We start from the raw sequence: 13,948 nt of genomic DNA, 5'->3' as shown, positions 1-13,948 counted from the left end.
TTTATTAATCCCCAATTTACAGTAAGCAAATGTATTGCCAGTTTTTTAACTATAATGAGAAAAATACGACTATTTCTACGCTTGGCCTGTAAAAGAGTGCTTCTAAGTAAGCGAGGGGTCTGACAGGGAGTGTGGCCATGGCTCACTGTGTCATTTGGAGGGCGACAGAAGGGGAACAAACTCACCCCTCTCAGACAGTTTCATGCCAGACCTACACTGCAGCAGTGAGTGAGGATGGCAAGTAAACCTTCCAGTGGGGGAAGGTTAGAGATGCTTTGCCCTCCACAAACCTTTCTTGGGAAAATCAATGTCCAAAGTGCATTTTAAGAAAATTTGCTAAAATGCATTAGTAATATATAGCTGCTAAATTTTCTGTGTGCATATTTAAAAAAATGCTGCATTTTGGTTCTAGATGCAAAGAACACACCTCCAGACTTTTTAGTCAGTGAGTTATTGTAATTTCATGCTAACGCCGTGAATATCAAAAACTAAAAGAACCATCACTCAGTCTAGGGATGTCCTTAGGTCACTGACGTTGTCCCCTGTTTGTGGCTGAGGACAATGGGCAGTACTCATCCCACACACAGGCAGTAATGAGCCTCTACCTCTCCTAGCAGTGGCCTGGGCATTAATGTGCATCACTGACCCATGCTCTTCGGTAGAAACACGAGTGGTCCAAGCAGAAAATCCAATGTATTTTTAGCTGTGGGTGGAGATCTTAGACCATGATCAATGCACAACAACAATGCCTGTCCAGTGAGCTCGAAAGCGCTGCGTCTTCCCGCCCCCCCAGGTCTGCATCACTCTGTCACCTGACAGGCCTGAGAGCGCAACTTTTTCTTACCAGCACTCACTGAAGTGAGCATCTCAGAACTATAACTCTGCAGCCACTGAGGTAGGTCAAAGGCCACCTGCAGACACCGGAAGCACTGCACCTTTGAAGCCAGGGAGTAAAGTTGCGTTACGTGATTTTAGTCAGTGAGGCCCATATTTATACTTTTTTTTAGCGCCGCACGTGCGCCGCGTTTTGACGCAAATTAGGCGCAAACTTACAAAATACAATTGTATTTTGCAAGTTTGCGCCGTTTATGCGACAACAAATGACGCAAATTAGGCGCTAAAAAAGTATAAATATGGACCATGTGCAGGCGCTGCAGTGTCTGGGCTCAGTCACCTCCAGGAGCACTCGGCAATCCGGTACTCAAGATGTGTCTGTCGCAGGAGGCTCCAGGGAATCCCCTCAGGCTTCAGAGCGTCGCTTCTCGTTCTTGATTCACACCAGCAGGTCCCCTGCTGGGCTGGTGCGGCCTGGGCACGCATGTGGCGGGAGAACGAGGGGGCTAGCCCAGGCATCATCAAAGACTATCAAATAACGTGCTGCAACAACCATCTGTCACTTTCAGCGCTAGCTCAGCCGAGGCAAATGAGCCCCCCGGGCGCTGCCACAGGGATGGGAGCTCAGTTTCATTCGCTCAGCTGTGTTGCTTGACCATCACAGATATTTGAGGAGACAAGGGGAAATTATAAAAATGCGTTAGTCTAACACGAAATGTGTGACATTTAGCAAGGCAGATTTTACAGGTAGGTATAAAGGGGACGAGTGAAATATTCCAAAGTTTCAGTGTCTGTCACTGTACACAGAAGACAATTTTCTCCAAATAAGAATCTTATTTATATGCCTACGAGAATATTGTGTGTCTGATTCAAAAAGTATGGAAGCAGAACAACAGATGCGGATGCACAGAAACCAACTAGTAGTGACAGTGCTCATGTGATACAATGTGTCACAATATAAGACAATTCCATTTACTAGGGGGTTAGAAAAAATAGCATTCATTTTTAAAAGATGTTTCAAAACTTAAGAGCCATCGCTAGTCCCTTGCCCATTAATAGCCCATTAACATTTCCAAGTGACTAAATTACATGCATCATATTCAACTAAAACATGATGTTCATTATGGCAACGTACATATGGTGCTGCTCGGATATGTCTCTTCCCGTGAAGTGTTTAGTGATTCTCATCCAGAGGCGTAGCAACCATTGATGCAGCAGGTGCAGTGGCACCGGAGCCCAGAGCCCTGATGGCCACATTAAATCCTGATAACTGCGGTATTTTCTAGCCCAAAAGCGGTAAGGGGGGCATTTCCCTTACATGTAGCATGACCTATGACATCCTTGCTAAGCTACTGTGGATATTCACTGTTCTGGGGGGGTCTAGAGGTTTCTAGGGGCCTGCGAATGGAAGCAGATGCTGGTTTAAAGGTTATTAATTACCCTCAGTTTACTGAGTTTACTGGCCTAGTCCTCAGGGAGTTGACTCATCTTTTTGGTCTCATGATGCCGGTGAGTCCATTCCCGCAAGGTGCAACGTACACATTTGTATGGCCGTTTACACATTGCATGCGAGGGACACAGAGCGACACCAATTTCTCCAAGTGAAGCATCATATTTCCTGAAAATCTAAAGTGTCATGTCATTTTTAAACGTGCCCAATATGAAATGCACGCCATTGCTAAATTTGCGTTCACCTATAGCCAAGTATGTACAATACACTGCCATGCTGGTTTCCATATTTCATCACTGTTTGTTAAGCAACATTGTAATACCAAGGTAGCTTTAGTGCAGACACATTATTGTCCCATACGTTCCTATTCCCTTAATTACATAAAGCGCCGAGAGTTTCTACATTCCTCTGTGTGCAATGGACCATTGTGATACCAGTTTCTAACCTGTCACAGTGCCCCTGTCATGCCAACTTCCACTCTGTCCCAGTTTAAAAACAAGGCCATTCCTATTTGCTTCTCTACTCCCATCCCCTCAATTTACAGCTCTGTTTGTTTCCACATTTCTCACTATAGTAGTCATAACAGTCATAGTCAAAGCAGTTTTTACTTTGCCCCCCCGAATAATTATCACCCATGTCATGCAGGTTCATGTATTCCCCAGAATACGTGCTTTTGCAACACTGGTTTGCAGTTCACCCTTTTTTGAAAAAGGAGAGTGCAATGTTTCTCTATTAAAAAAAGGCAGTCCCTGAATTCCTCCTTGTTTGAAAAAAACACTAATGCCATGCCATTTTCCATTTAACTCGTGAATGTAAAGCGCCGTTCTCATCTCATTTTCTAGAGTGAAGATCCCCTGATTCAAAAATAGGTGGCCCCTCTGCTATGGCGGAGGAGCGCCGCCCCACTGCTGAAAGGCAGCAGAAAAATAACATGATAATAAAACTATTTTATGATCATTTCGGCCAGTCTGTGTGCCGAGTGTAGTGTGGGGCAGGGCCATCCTCTGCATCAGCAGAGGGAGGAGGAGGAGTCAGTGCACTCTAAGAGCGCATGTCGGTTAGGCCGGCCAAACCGACATGCGCACTTAGAACTCTCCACCTGGTTGTATTGCACAGCTTGGTGGAGAAACAGCACAGGCTACCAGTCCCAAACTGGGCAGCATTTCAGCCCGCTCAGACCAATCACAGTGCTTCTCTCATGCTCGGGAACAGCATGAGAGAGGCATCTGGATTGTGTGGGTAGCGGAGCAAGCACAGAAGCACTGAGGTGGCAGGAGTGGCAGGGGCAGAAGAACACTGAGGCGCCAGGTAAGTCTTTATTTTTAATGATTATTTCCCTCCTCCCCTTCCCCGCTCTGTGCGCTGCCCCACCAAGAGTTTATGGCAGCAGCTGCCACTGGTAACATATCTCCCGTGGCCCTGTGTAAAGAGGATTGATGTTCAGTTTTACACAAGGCAGCACTAGTGCGCCTGTTTTTCTGTGAGTAGAGCACCATTATCTTTCTACCTTCCACGGTAACAGCCACGTGTGTAAAGCATCACTCCGAATGGGGCCTGCTTTCTATCCCTGTCGCTCCCAGGAACTCACCAACCAGGTTTGGCCTTCTGCTGTCTGGACCAAAGTCAGTCCAGTTGCACACTTACTACAACCTTTGAGGAGGGACTGACCTCTCCCACTCATTTCTGCTCCCAACCTCCCATCTGGAATAATATAAACATTGCAAGACTCAAATGCATGAAGATGTTCTGCATCAGGTTCTTCCTAATTCACCTTGCAATAACAAAATACCTGTCAGGCTGCACTGTCTGGCTCAGAGAAAGGCCCCCTGCTTAGCCACCACCATGGTTGATTTGCCGGATTGGTAGCCCAACCAGCTCCGAGGCCAGTGCCAGGTCCTGCAGACCCCTGGTTGAATGCCTTGCGCCTGGCAGACTATTTCAGCCCTGGCCTCACAAAGCTTGTTGATCAGCTGATCATACCTGATGGAACTTTCTCAATAAGAAGTATACCTTGCTCACTTGAAATTGAGTGATTCACAGCACCAAACAAGTGAGTTGATCATGTGCAGTCTATTGTTTGGGTGTACAGTCTGTTGCACGTGCTCACTTTATGCACGCTGGCGCCACAAGTGCGCTGAAAAATGCGAGCAAAGTAAGAGTTGTAATTCCAACACAGCATCATTTTTCAGTTGCTAAATTAATGTATCGAAGGAGTGGCCAAGGCAATGTGATGTGAATTACATTTACATCCACATAGCAGAAAAACCCACAGGAAACGCTTGTTGATCCACAAATCGTCGTAATTTGTCAGATTTGCAATCTCGCACGTCAGCAATTGAACAAGGTAAAGAAAGAACAGAGTAGTTTAGCATTTTTTCATATTTATGTATTTCTACAAAGACACATTTGTTGTACAGATTTTGTTCACTACTGAAAGTGAATGGATATATCAGAATCTTCTCATTATATAATCATATATATTTAGTTCCATTCAACTACTATAATGTACCAAAAATGCACGTAGCTGAAGAAGCATTGTCCCAATGTGTGAATATTAACAAATGGAATTAATGCCTGTTAAATGTGTTTAGTTCCTGGAGAAAGTTTGTGGCACACTTAGGGGTGTATCTAAGGTAATGAGCAGTCCCTCCCACTCAAACACTCCAAACTGGGTCAGGGTCTCTTTTCCACTGAGACTAAAGTTACGATTCCAAAGTGTTTTTCAGGATAAACATATCCCCCTTCTCAAGAAATAAAATTCTCTTCCCTTCCCTTTTAAGTTAGTGTGGTTCCTAGACACTCCTAAACTCCCCTGCTGGAGTTAGCCCAGTCACATTTCTCCCCCTATGTCATCCTGTCACACACTAGCAATTGTCATTGTTCAGGGAGCAGTATCTCACACCTCATCAAAAAAGGAATGCCAGGCCAGGTTAATGCTAATTAGGCAAAGGGCCTTCAGGCAAGAAAAGTATAACTTTTTAAAAGTTACTTTTCCTGTATATTTAAAAAAAATCAGTTTGATCACTAAATTGGATCTTTAACAACTATTCAAAACAGTGGATCAAACATCTCTGTAGCTTATTCTAAACCAAAGATCCTGAAGAAACAGAATACTGTGTTTGAGCTTTTTCTTCATAGGGTATTCATCAAACTAGCTACATCCATGACAGTCCACTTTCCAATCTGTCACTGTATGAACAACACCACTGTGATGCCAGCTTCTATTCCACCCTAGTTTAAAAAGCACCATTACTACTATTTTTCTATACCCATTCCTTACATTTAAAGCAACATTTGGTTCCACATTTCTCATTATAGTATCATTATCATAGCAGTTTTCACTTTTCCCCAGAGTAAATAGCACCCTGGTCATGCAAGTTCACGTATTCCCAAGAATGCGTGCATGCTTTCCCAACACTGGTTTATAGTGGGAGCTAGACACTGTAGAAACATGCACGCATTACATTCTCACATATTCCACTTTTGAATGCCAGGCACCATCCAGTCAGCCTCCATTGTGGACTACAAGGCCTGCTTAACAGCAACTCTTTTAATTTTTAAAAGTGATGATCTTAGATTAAAAAGTGGTGATCCTAACTTAAAACTGAGGAACTACTGACAATACTGCCCTTGCCATACTCCTTTAGGACCTCACTCAAACTCACTCCACTCTCATGCAGTTTCACAGATCACACCTGGTCACTCTCACCATCTGGCCACTCAATGCGTTGAATCTCACTCATCTTCTCAAATGGTTAACAACCTTCATGCATAAGCACTGCTAATCCTAGGCACACGGTTAACACTTTTATAACAGCTCTTCACTTTGCAAAATTATCTTACTACAGATACCTAATCACCTCCGTCCAGACCCACTCCAATTGCTTTCCCACAAAAATTGACTCTCTTCCACTATACACAGACACACACACATTACAGGAAGCCAGACATGGCTCTCCACTAGTGTTTTTTTCTTTCTAATTCCCATGTTAAGAACACACTTAAAGCTTTCCATGTTATACCCAACTCACTTCTACACAAACTCTAATCATCTCCATTCTAGTCAACTTGTTTTTTCCCTTACATTTCCCTTAAAGTTCCACACGTAGAACACTGCTTCTGCTTTCTCTCTGACCTATTCAGCTCCCACCCTATCAAGTCAATGACTGTCACTTAAATACATTGTCATGCCTCGCAAAATGATTCAATCACTCTCTCTTATCTCATAGCTACCACCAGCCTTGGTTAGGTGTTCTGAAGCTGCTGCAATAAGTCACCCTTATGAAATCATTGGCTTACATTTTAGTTGGCAAGTCTAAAGTTTGAAAAATTTAGTGGTGCCAGTTTATCTCGCTGGGAAAGTGGAACCTGTAAGTGCAAGATACTTTTCCAGCAGAGTTTATTACTTTAGGAGCCTCATTTCATGAAGTCCCAACCCTCATGCACTTGTTTAGGAGCCACTACAACTCTCTAAAATTGGAAAACTCCTCTCTCGGATGGGATACGCCGTCACAACCTGACAGATGTCCCATATTACAAGTTCCATAATATATAATGAAGTTGTAGTGGATGGGATATCCATCACATTTGTGACTGAGTATCCCATCTGCCAATATCATAATCAGGCCCATAGCTTTTAATAGCTTTTTAGTATTGGTTCTGCTGAGTTGGCAGGTACTTTGGATAGCAACAACATATTAGGAGGAACGCCTTAGCCTTTCATTTGTAGCATCAAATAGGTATCAGAAGTTGTGCACACTCACCCTTCACTCGATCTCCCTTGTGAAGTGGAATCTCCCCTTCTCCTTGTGGTTGGTACGGCTTCACAACAATAAAATGACGTCCGGGGACAGCACTGTAAAGTTTCCGTTTAGGTCCCTGATAATCCAAGGCGGGGATCGGTTCCCTGTTTGCACTTGGGCTGTAAATAAAAAAATCACCTATTTAACATTGAAAAAACCAGCTCAAACTCATTGAAACTCATGCAATAATCTGGAAAATATTATTTTAAAACATGGTAATTTAATTAAAAGCTATAAAAAAAATTCAAAACGCCTTTCAATGTTCCACTGAAAAATGGAGAAAAATTGACCTTAAATCACTCTCTTTAGTTTTAACTAAAATAACACACAGATATATCATATAAAATCCCAGTTTGGTGGATGAATCTTGAGATACACTGATGCACAATTTTATAATTTACTCCCTCAGACCTTGAGACTAGGCTGGCTGTCTTTCTAATTCAAGGTATTTGAGGAGATGAATAGAACTTTACAGTTCAGGAAATATTCTGAATGTGGGAAATTTAAAGTCCCATCTTGTCATGAGCTTAGTTTGCATCTATTGTTGACCTTTTATCTTTTCTCCTCTTGATCCTCACCTGTTAATCCCTCCATCTACACCAGTTTTTCTGTTACACACTGACATTCAATATGCTATCTGCTTTGAGTCGCTATTAATAAATTAGTTAATTAGCATATCCAACAAATACCATAAGATACTGCATGGCTTGGAGAGTTCATATTACCTGTTGTAGTTTAAATATGCATTAAGATTTGACAAGGCTGGCAGCATTTACAAGGTACTCCTTATCGTTGCAATCATTATTCTACAAAATGTTGTGTTCATTTTATTTTTTATGTCAATGCAAATCAGTGCAAGTTTTATAGCAGCTAGAAGACTCCCTGTAGTTTATAACACCTTCAGCAGAGCTTTCTATCTAAGGGCACATGCATGCTGTGGTTTCTAAGCCCATAAATAAATGAAAATGCATAACCCAAAATGCAAAGACCTATTGTTTGAATAATTCACATATAACATTGTGTCACTTTGCATCTATGTTGTTTTATTATGCTCTATGTATGCTTGAGCACTAGAAAATATAACGTTTGTATGCACTAGTAATTGAGACCCACTTACCTATGGTAAAATCAAAACTATACTTTTCAGAGTTCTGTGGGTTACAGAGCCAGAAGTGGCTGAAAGTGTAACACATGACAAGATGCTACTGAGCAGCAATACGTATAGAAACAAATAAATGCATACAATTCTAGTGTTGCTACTGTTAGGGACCTTGAACGGTAGATATTTTTGTGCATTAACAACCTGCAGAACGTAGACTTACTCTGAAATGTACATGTATATACTGACATGGTACTATTGCATTTGAAGCAAATTTGCTACAACTTTTTAAAGTTTGTTTTCCTGGCTTATGTGAACTAGGCCTCAGGTGAGCATTAACACCATTTTGTGCAAAATGGTTGTCTCCTCTTTCACATAAACTGTTCATTATTTCTGCAGCACACAGTCAAACAGGGGCATGTTTGTTTGTTTTCATTCTCCCAGAAAACTTTCTAAACACAAATCCAGTAATGTTGCTTTTACCGAGGCACTTCTGCTACATTACTGTATTTAGTTCATTCACAATAGCTTACTGTTGTACTTGAATTTGGTTTGTCGGGACACCCCTGGAGATGACGTTAGCATAGAGTGGGCAGAATCAATATTCATGTAGTAAGACAGTGCTTAGGTAGTAAGGCAATATGGTGTTTATTAGAACTGTGTTCTGATGTGGTCAAATTCTGATTGATTTGCTCACACCATAATGCTACTAATGCTTTTTTATGCAAGAGCATATAACCCCCGAATTTTGGCCAGATTCTGGGGTGAGCAAGAACCTTTTTTGAGGTCTTTTTGATGCTGCTATCGATACTGTCCGATTTCCTATTGAATTTGCTGCCCTCTAAAAATTAGGTTATTTCTTGATTCTGCTCAAATTTCTTTATTGTCCTATTACTGAGAGGCCTTTCATGGCACTGATTAGTAATGCATCTGCACCCTATCATTTATGTTTTGTGCATTTTGAATTTGCTTAGTAAGTTATTTCTATCACCACCCTAGAACTCACTTATTGAGTTTGTCCTTACTTAATTGATTGAGGTTTTCGGATGATGAGTTGTGCCTTGTCTTGGGGCACATTGACTCAAGAAATGTATGGTTAAGACCATCCGACCTATCCATCCCTGGGTGTGCTATTAGGGTAACTTTTGGGTTGTAAAAATGTAAGCGTTTCCTGTGCCCACACTCTCCTCACAGATATCAAGTTATCCAACTGAGATCTGCGTCATATAAATTAAAATTGTGCTATTAGAACAGTGGGAGGTGGTCATCCCAAGGACTAAATTGCCATTGGGTGAACAAACTCATAAATATGAGGACATGATTGTTAAAATTAAGAATGTTGCAGTATTTTTGAAAATTGGTGGCACATTGCTCAAACGTTTTTCTAGTTTTATTGCATGCACAAATTGTCATAAAGTGTGAATTAAGAGTGCCTGCCTTGCTCAGTGTCTCCAGCTGTTCTTTTAACTCCATGGCAATTAAATTTGTAAATCTTGGTCATGCTTCCCATTGTCATATGTGACATTGTTAGATAGTCCTGTCTTTTCAGCCAATAGAAAGCTACTGGTATACATTTAAGTAAATAAAGAGGGCACTGTTGAAAACCTTGTGCCTAGGTATGTGAGAATTTTTGTAGCAGAAAATATTATCCAATGTTTGCACAGTTATGTTATAGTTAGATATGGTAAAAATATCTTTCGGCCTTCGGCTGGGCCTGGAGTGGACTGGCAACAGGCCCCCTGGGAACAGGGCTTGAGTCCAACACCTCTCTGGCAGCCAGCCCCATGCTACTAATGGCCTTTGGCCATGTGCGGAGTGTTGGCCTCCGGTCAGCCCCTGCACCCAACTCATGCTGGTGCCCAACACCCTCCCGTATCTGCCATGGGCAGTGGGGGGTTGAGAGCAGGGCCTAGGTGTTATTTGAAGTACGGCAGACCTACTGACTTTGTCAGTGGCCAATGGATCACAGCACCAAAATATAAACTTCTGGCCTATTGGCTTTATGAAAGGATCCAGCTATCAGCATATATAAAGCACACGTGTCATCTTTGTTTAAAAACATATAATAATTACAATGAAATATATATATTTCAATAATTCACACGGTGCAACATTTAGTGAAAGGGAATCTCATAAAATATGAAATAAAGTTTAACTAGAAAAAATTCAACATGTCTTTGAGTCTTTTTTAATCTTTTGAAGATGTAAAGTGCAGCTATATAACCTACCTTAGAGGGCTCTGCGCTCCAGCTGAAGAGCACAGAGCTCCATCTAGAAGTGCTTTAAAAACTATGGTGATCTCTCCTAGGGCCATTGATTTAATGTCCCAGGAGACTTAGGGTCTCATTACGAGGAGGGCAAGGTTTCCACTGGGCTGACCGGAAATCAGAGGTTTCCGCTAGTCAGCCCATTGGAAACTGTGTGGTGCCATTGGCCTCAGCTCCTCATGGAGCCGAGGAAAATGTAATCGCACAGAGGGTGCCAGCAGCACCCTTGGAATGCACGTTGTCTGCTACAGCAGACAGTGTGCATTCCAAAGATTCTGGGTGGGGGAGGTGGCTTGCATTCCCCATGCCATGGCCAGTGCAGTGCAGGGCCCCCCCTGTGGCCTCCAGCACTGGCTGTCTTCCAGCCTTTCCATGGCAGGGTCCCCGCCATGAAAAGGATGGCAAAACTGGACTTGTGATCAGAACGGTGGCGCTGAACTCAGCACTGGAGTGGCTGACCACGACTCTGACGGCTGCCACTCCATTGGGAACCTTGTTCTTGGTGGTGGAGGTGGTCCCCTGGCAGTCTGACCGCCAGGGTCATAATTTGGTGGTCGGACCACCAGGAGTCTGGCAGTCTGACTACCACGAGAGTCTGGGGTTCTGAAGACCACCAGACTTGTAATGAGGCCCCTACTGTTTTGTTTTATGTTGATGGGGGGCTGCTGCACTTCCTGAAGCCCCCACAAAAAGGTAGGAGATAGGGACAGTTGGATGGAGGATGAACCACTAACAACACCTACCAACTTACATCTTATCCAAGTGGTTCCAGATTCTTGCATGAAGATCCTGCCTTCCAACTATAGCAGATAGATGATTGGTGCTCTCTTTCTTGACATTCTTGGTCACTAGCCTAGCAACACTGTTGCATCTAGAGTTGCTGATTCCACAAGAGACATTTATGTTGGTGGCCTAGTATGGTGGGATCTTACTGTGGACTGTTGTGTGGACTTCTAGTTTCACTAATAACACTGAGTTTATGGGTTCTAAAGTGCTAGTGTGCAAAGTGCTTTTTACTAAAAAAACAAAAACAAAAAAAAACTAAGATTCCTCACTGTTGTGGTGGTGACCACATGCATCAAAATGCAGAATCTTTGGTTGTCTGCTCTTACTGATGTGGCCCAATCGCAGAAGTGTACCAGCATTGCCTCATTCACTTTCTCAGAAGTAAATATATCTATGCCTCCAACCGCTTGTTGGTTGAACCCCAGCCTGTGACTCTGCTTAGTGCTCTGCTGCCTATTGGCTAGGTATATACTTTACAAGCACCACAGGCATCAATAAATAGAAAAAGCAGCAGTCAAAACGTACAGAACTTTCAAGCTTCTTAGCTCCAAGCCTAAGCATTTAAATCACTACAGGATTCTTCAATGCATGTGGGAGTTTACTTTCTGGTTTGATAAAGGAACACACAGAACTGCAATTACGAAAATTGCGAAGAAGAAAACTTAGACTGGATGCCCTAGTTACACATGGACCTGGGAAAAATGAGAAGATTAAAGGTACGAATTAGCTCTCCTAAAGATGTGCCAAACCCCCACGCAATACAGACACTTCCTTTAAGGAGGAAACCGTAATGGCTGGACTCCATATAAATGGAAACATTAAGCAGTGTAATTTCTTTTCAATGAACAATTCTGAGTAAAATGCCTTCCTCTGTTTTCCTGTGCCATAAACAGGAGACATGTGCTCCACGCAACAGCTGATCACAATCTGTTCTCCTAGCTGCAGCCTCAAAAGCTCAGCTCAAACACTCCCACCTCTGCCAAGTGCTGGGAGCAAACAATATTAAAAAGGCTTCCTCTACAAGGAACACACTGGAGAAATAGGGGTGTTAGTGGGCAACCCAAGAGGGCACAAGATCCACTGCTTAAAGAAAAATGAACAATATCTACAGATGAAATGTCAGGAAATCATATTTTAAAATATCAACAGACTTAAATATTGTGCCCTACAAATTCTTAAAAAAAATATCACCCTATTGGATGAGGATTGTCTATTATTAACTCCAATCAGACGATAATATTAAAAATAATATTTAGGACACAACATTTACGTCAGTCAACGTTTTGACTAAAATATACTGGTATCACTACAAATGTAGATAATTAAAGATCCTTAATTTCTAAGGTTTCCCTAAAGATTATGGTCCATGCTTTATCAGCCACAGAGCAACGGGCTTACTAATCATGTATAGGTACACAAACTCAGGAAATCTGCCTGAGAAGAGGTTTACTGTACTGCTAGATTCCTCTGATGACCTCCACCTAGAGTGAAATGTGCATCAGAATTTGCATGAAATGCTTTTTTTTGTAATGATGACCACGATGCATGAACTACCTGTTTATGTTGGTGAAAATTAGCATAAAAGGTCTTTTTATTTCAAAATGAGAAATAGTGGGAAAGCTTACCAGAATGGTGTGGAGCTGCCATTGCTTAAATGCACTATCATGCTTAGAGACAAGCTATGGGTTGGTGAGAAATTTAGACTCAGAATAGGTTTCCTACTAGCCAATATCCAGATTTTAAATGAATTATGCAATACAAGTTAAATGCAGAAAATAACAATTAAGAGTTCCAGCTGATTGACAGTCATTATTATACCAAGATAATGACATCACTTTGGTGGATGAGGGTCTTACGGCCTGATAACCCACATGTTCACATGGGACAGTACTAACAGGTCTTCACTAAAGAAACTTAAGTGTACCCTGTATGCTCCATGATCTTTATATGCCTGAGTTCTGTTGCTACTAAGATCCGGTCATTACTACCCAGTTTCAAGCACTGAAATAAATAATTCTTTCTAAAGATGTTCCTTACTGTAAACTTATAGGCAGCAGAGCTCAAAAACAATGCTCAGTGTGGTCCACACTCGATTCCCTGCTCACATCAACTGGTAGAGAGGGGTGAATTAGGACGGTAAGGGGCAGCAACAGGTATTAGTGATGGTCTGATAGGCATGGTCTGATGTTAATCAAGATATCAGAAGATGAATGGTCCTGTGGGTTCACTCCTGCCTTACTGAGGCCCTCATTTCGAGTTTGGTGGAAACCGGACTGCCACGCCATCGGTGGCAGTGAGACCCCCATCAGGCTGGCAGTGCAGACCGCCATATTACGACTACAGTGGTGAACCCAGCATAACACAGACAACTTACCGCTAGTACCACCACTGCAGTCGAGCCGGGGGCGGTAGCCATCTTCATGCTCGGGGGTACCAAAGTACCGCCCACCATATTATGAGTCACTAGATCGCCAGAATTTCCGGGGCGGGGCCGACCACGATGAAAAACTTGGCAGAAACAGAAAATATAAAAGGAGACACTCGCCTCCAGGTACACAGACGCGTCTGTGGCTGCCATGGCAAACAAACTGCAAGTCCTCCCAGCGTTGTATCTCACCATACACCTTCAGGGCCAGTGACAACGACAAAGACGACAACCGTAAGTACGCCTAGTACATACTGGAGGAAAGGGCAGTGATACACACTCACA

At 42.6% G+C, this 13,948-nt stretch overlaps 1 protein-coding gene across 2 annotated transcripts in view; it reads right to left on the bottom strand.

Moving 5' to 3' along the window:
* Positions 1-13,948, bottom strand: part of SHANK2 (SH3 and multiple ankyrin repeat domains 2) — a 2,270,638-nt gene that overhangs the window by 895,328 nt on the left and 1,361,362 nt on the right. For both annotated transcript variants that reach the window (XM_069221873.1, XM_069221874.1), the window contains one exon: positions 7,048-7,205. In XM_069221873.1, coding sequence (XP_069077974.1) covers positions 7,048-7,205 — 158 coding nt within the window. The remainder of the gene's footprint in view (positions 1-7,047; positions 7,206-13,948) is intronic.

This window comes from Pleurodeles waltl, chromosome 3_1, assembly GCF_031143425.1.
Source record: "Pleurodeles waltl isolate 20211129_DDA chromosome 3_1, aPleWal1.hap1.20221129, whole genome shotgun sequence".
Classification (NCBI taxonomy): domain Eukaryota; kingdom Metazoa; phylum Chordata; class Amphibia; order Caudata; family Salamandridae; genus Pleurodeles; species Pleurodeles waltl.
This window is presented reverse-complemented; position numbering and strand designations above follow the sequence as displayed.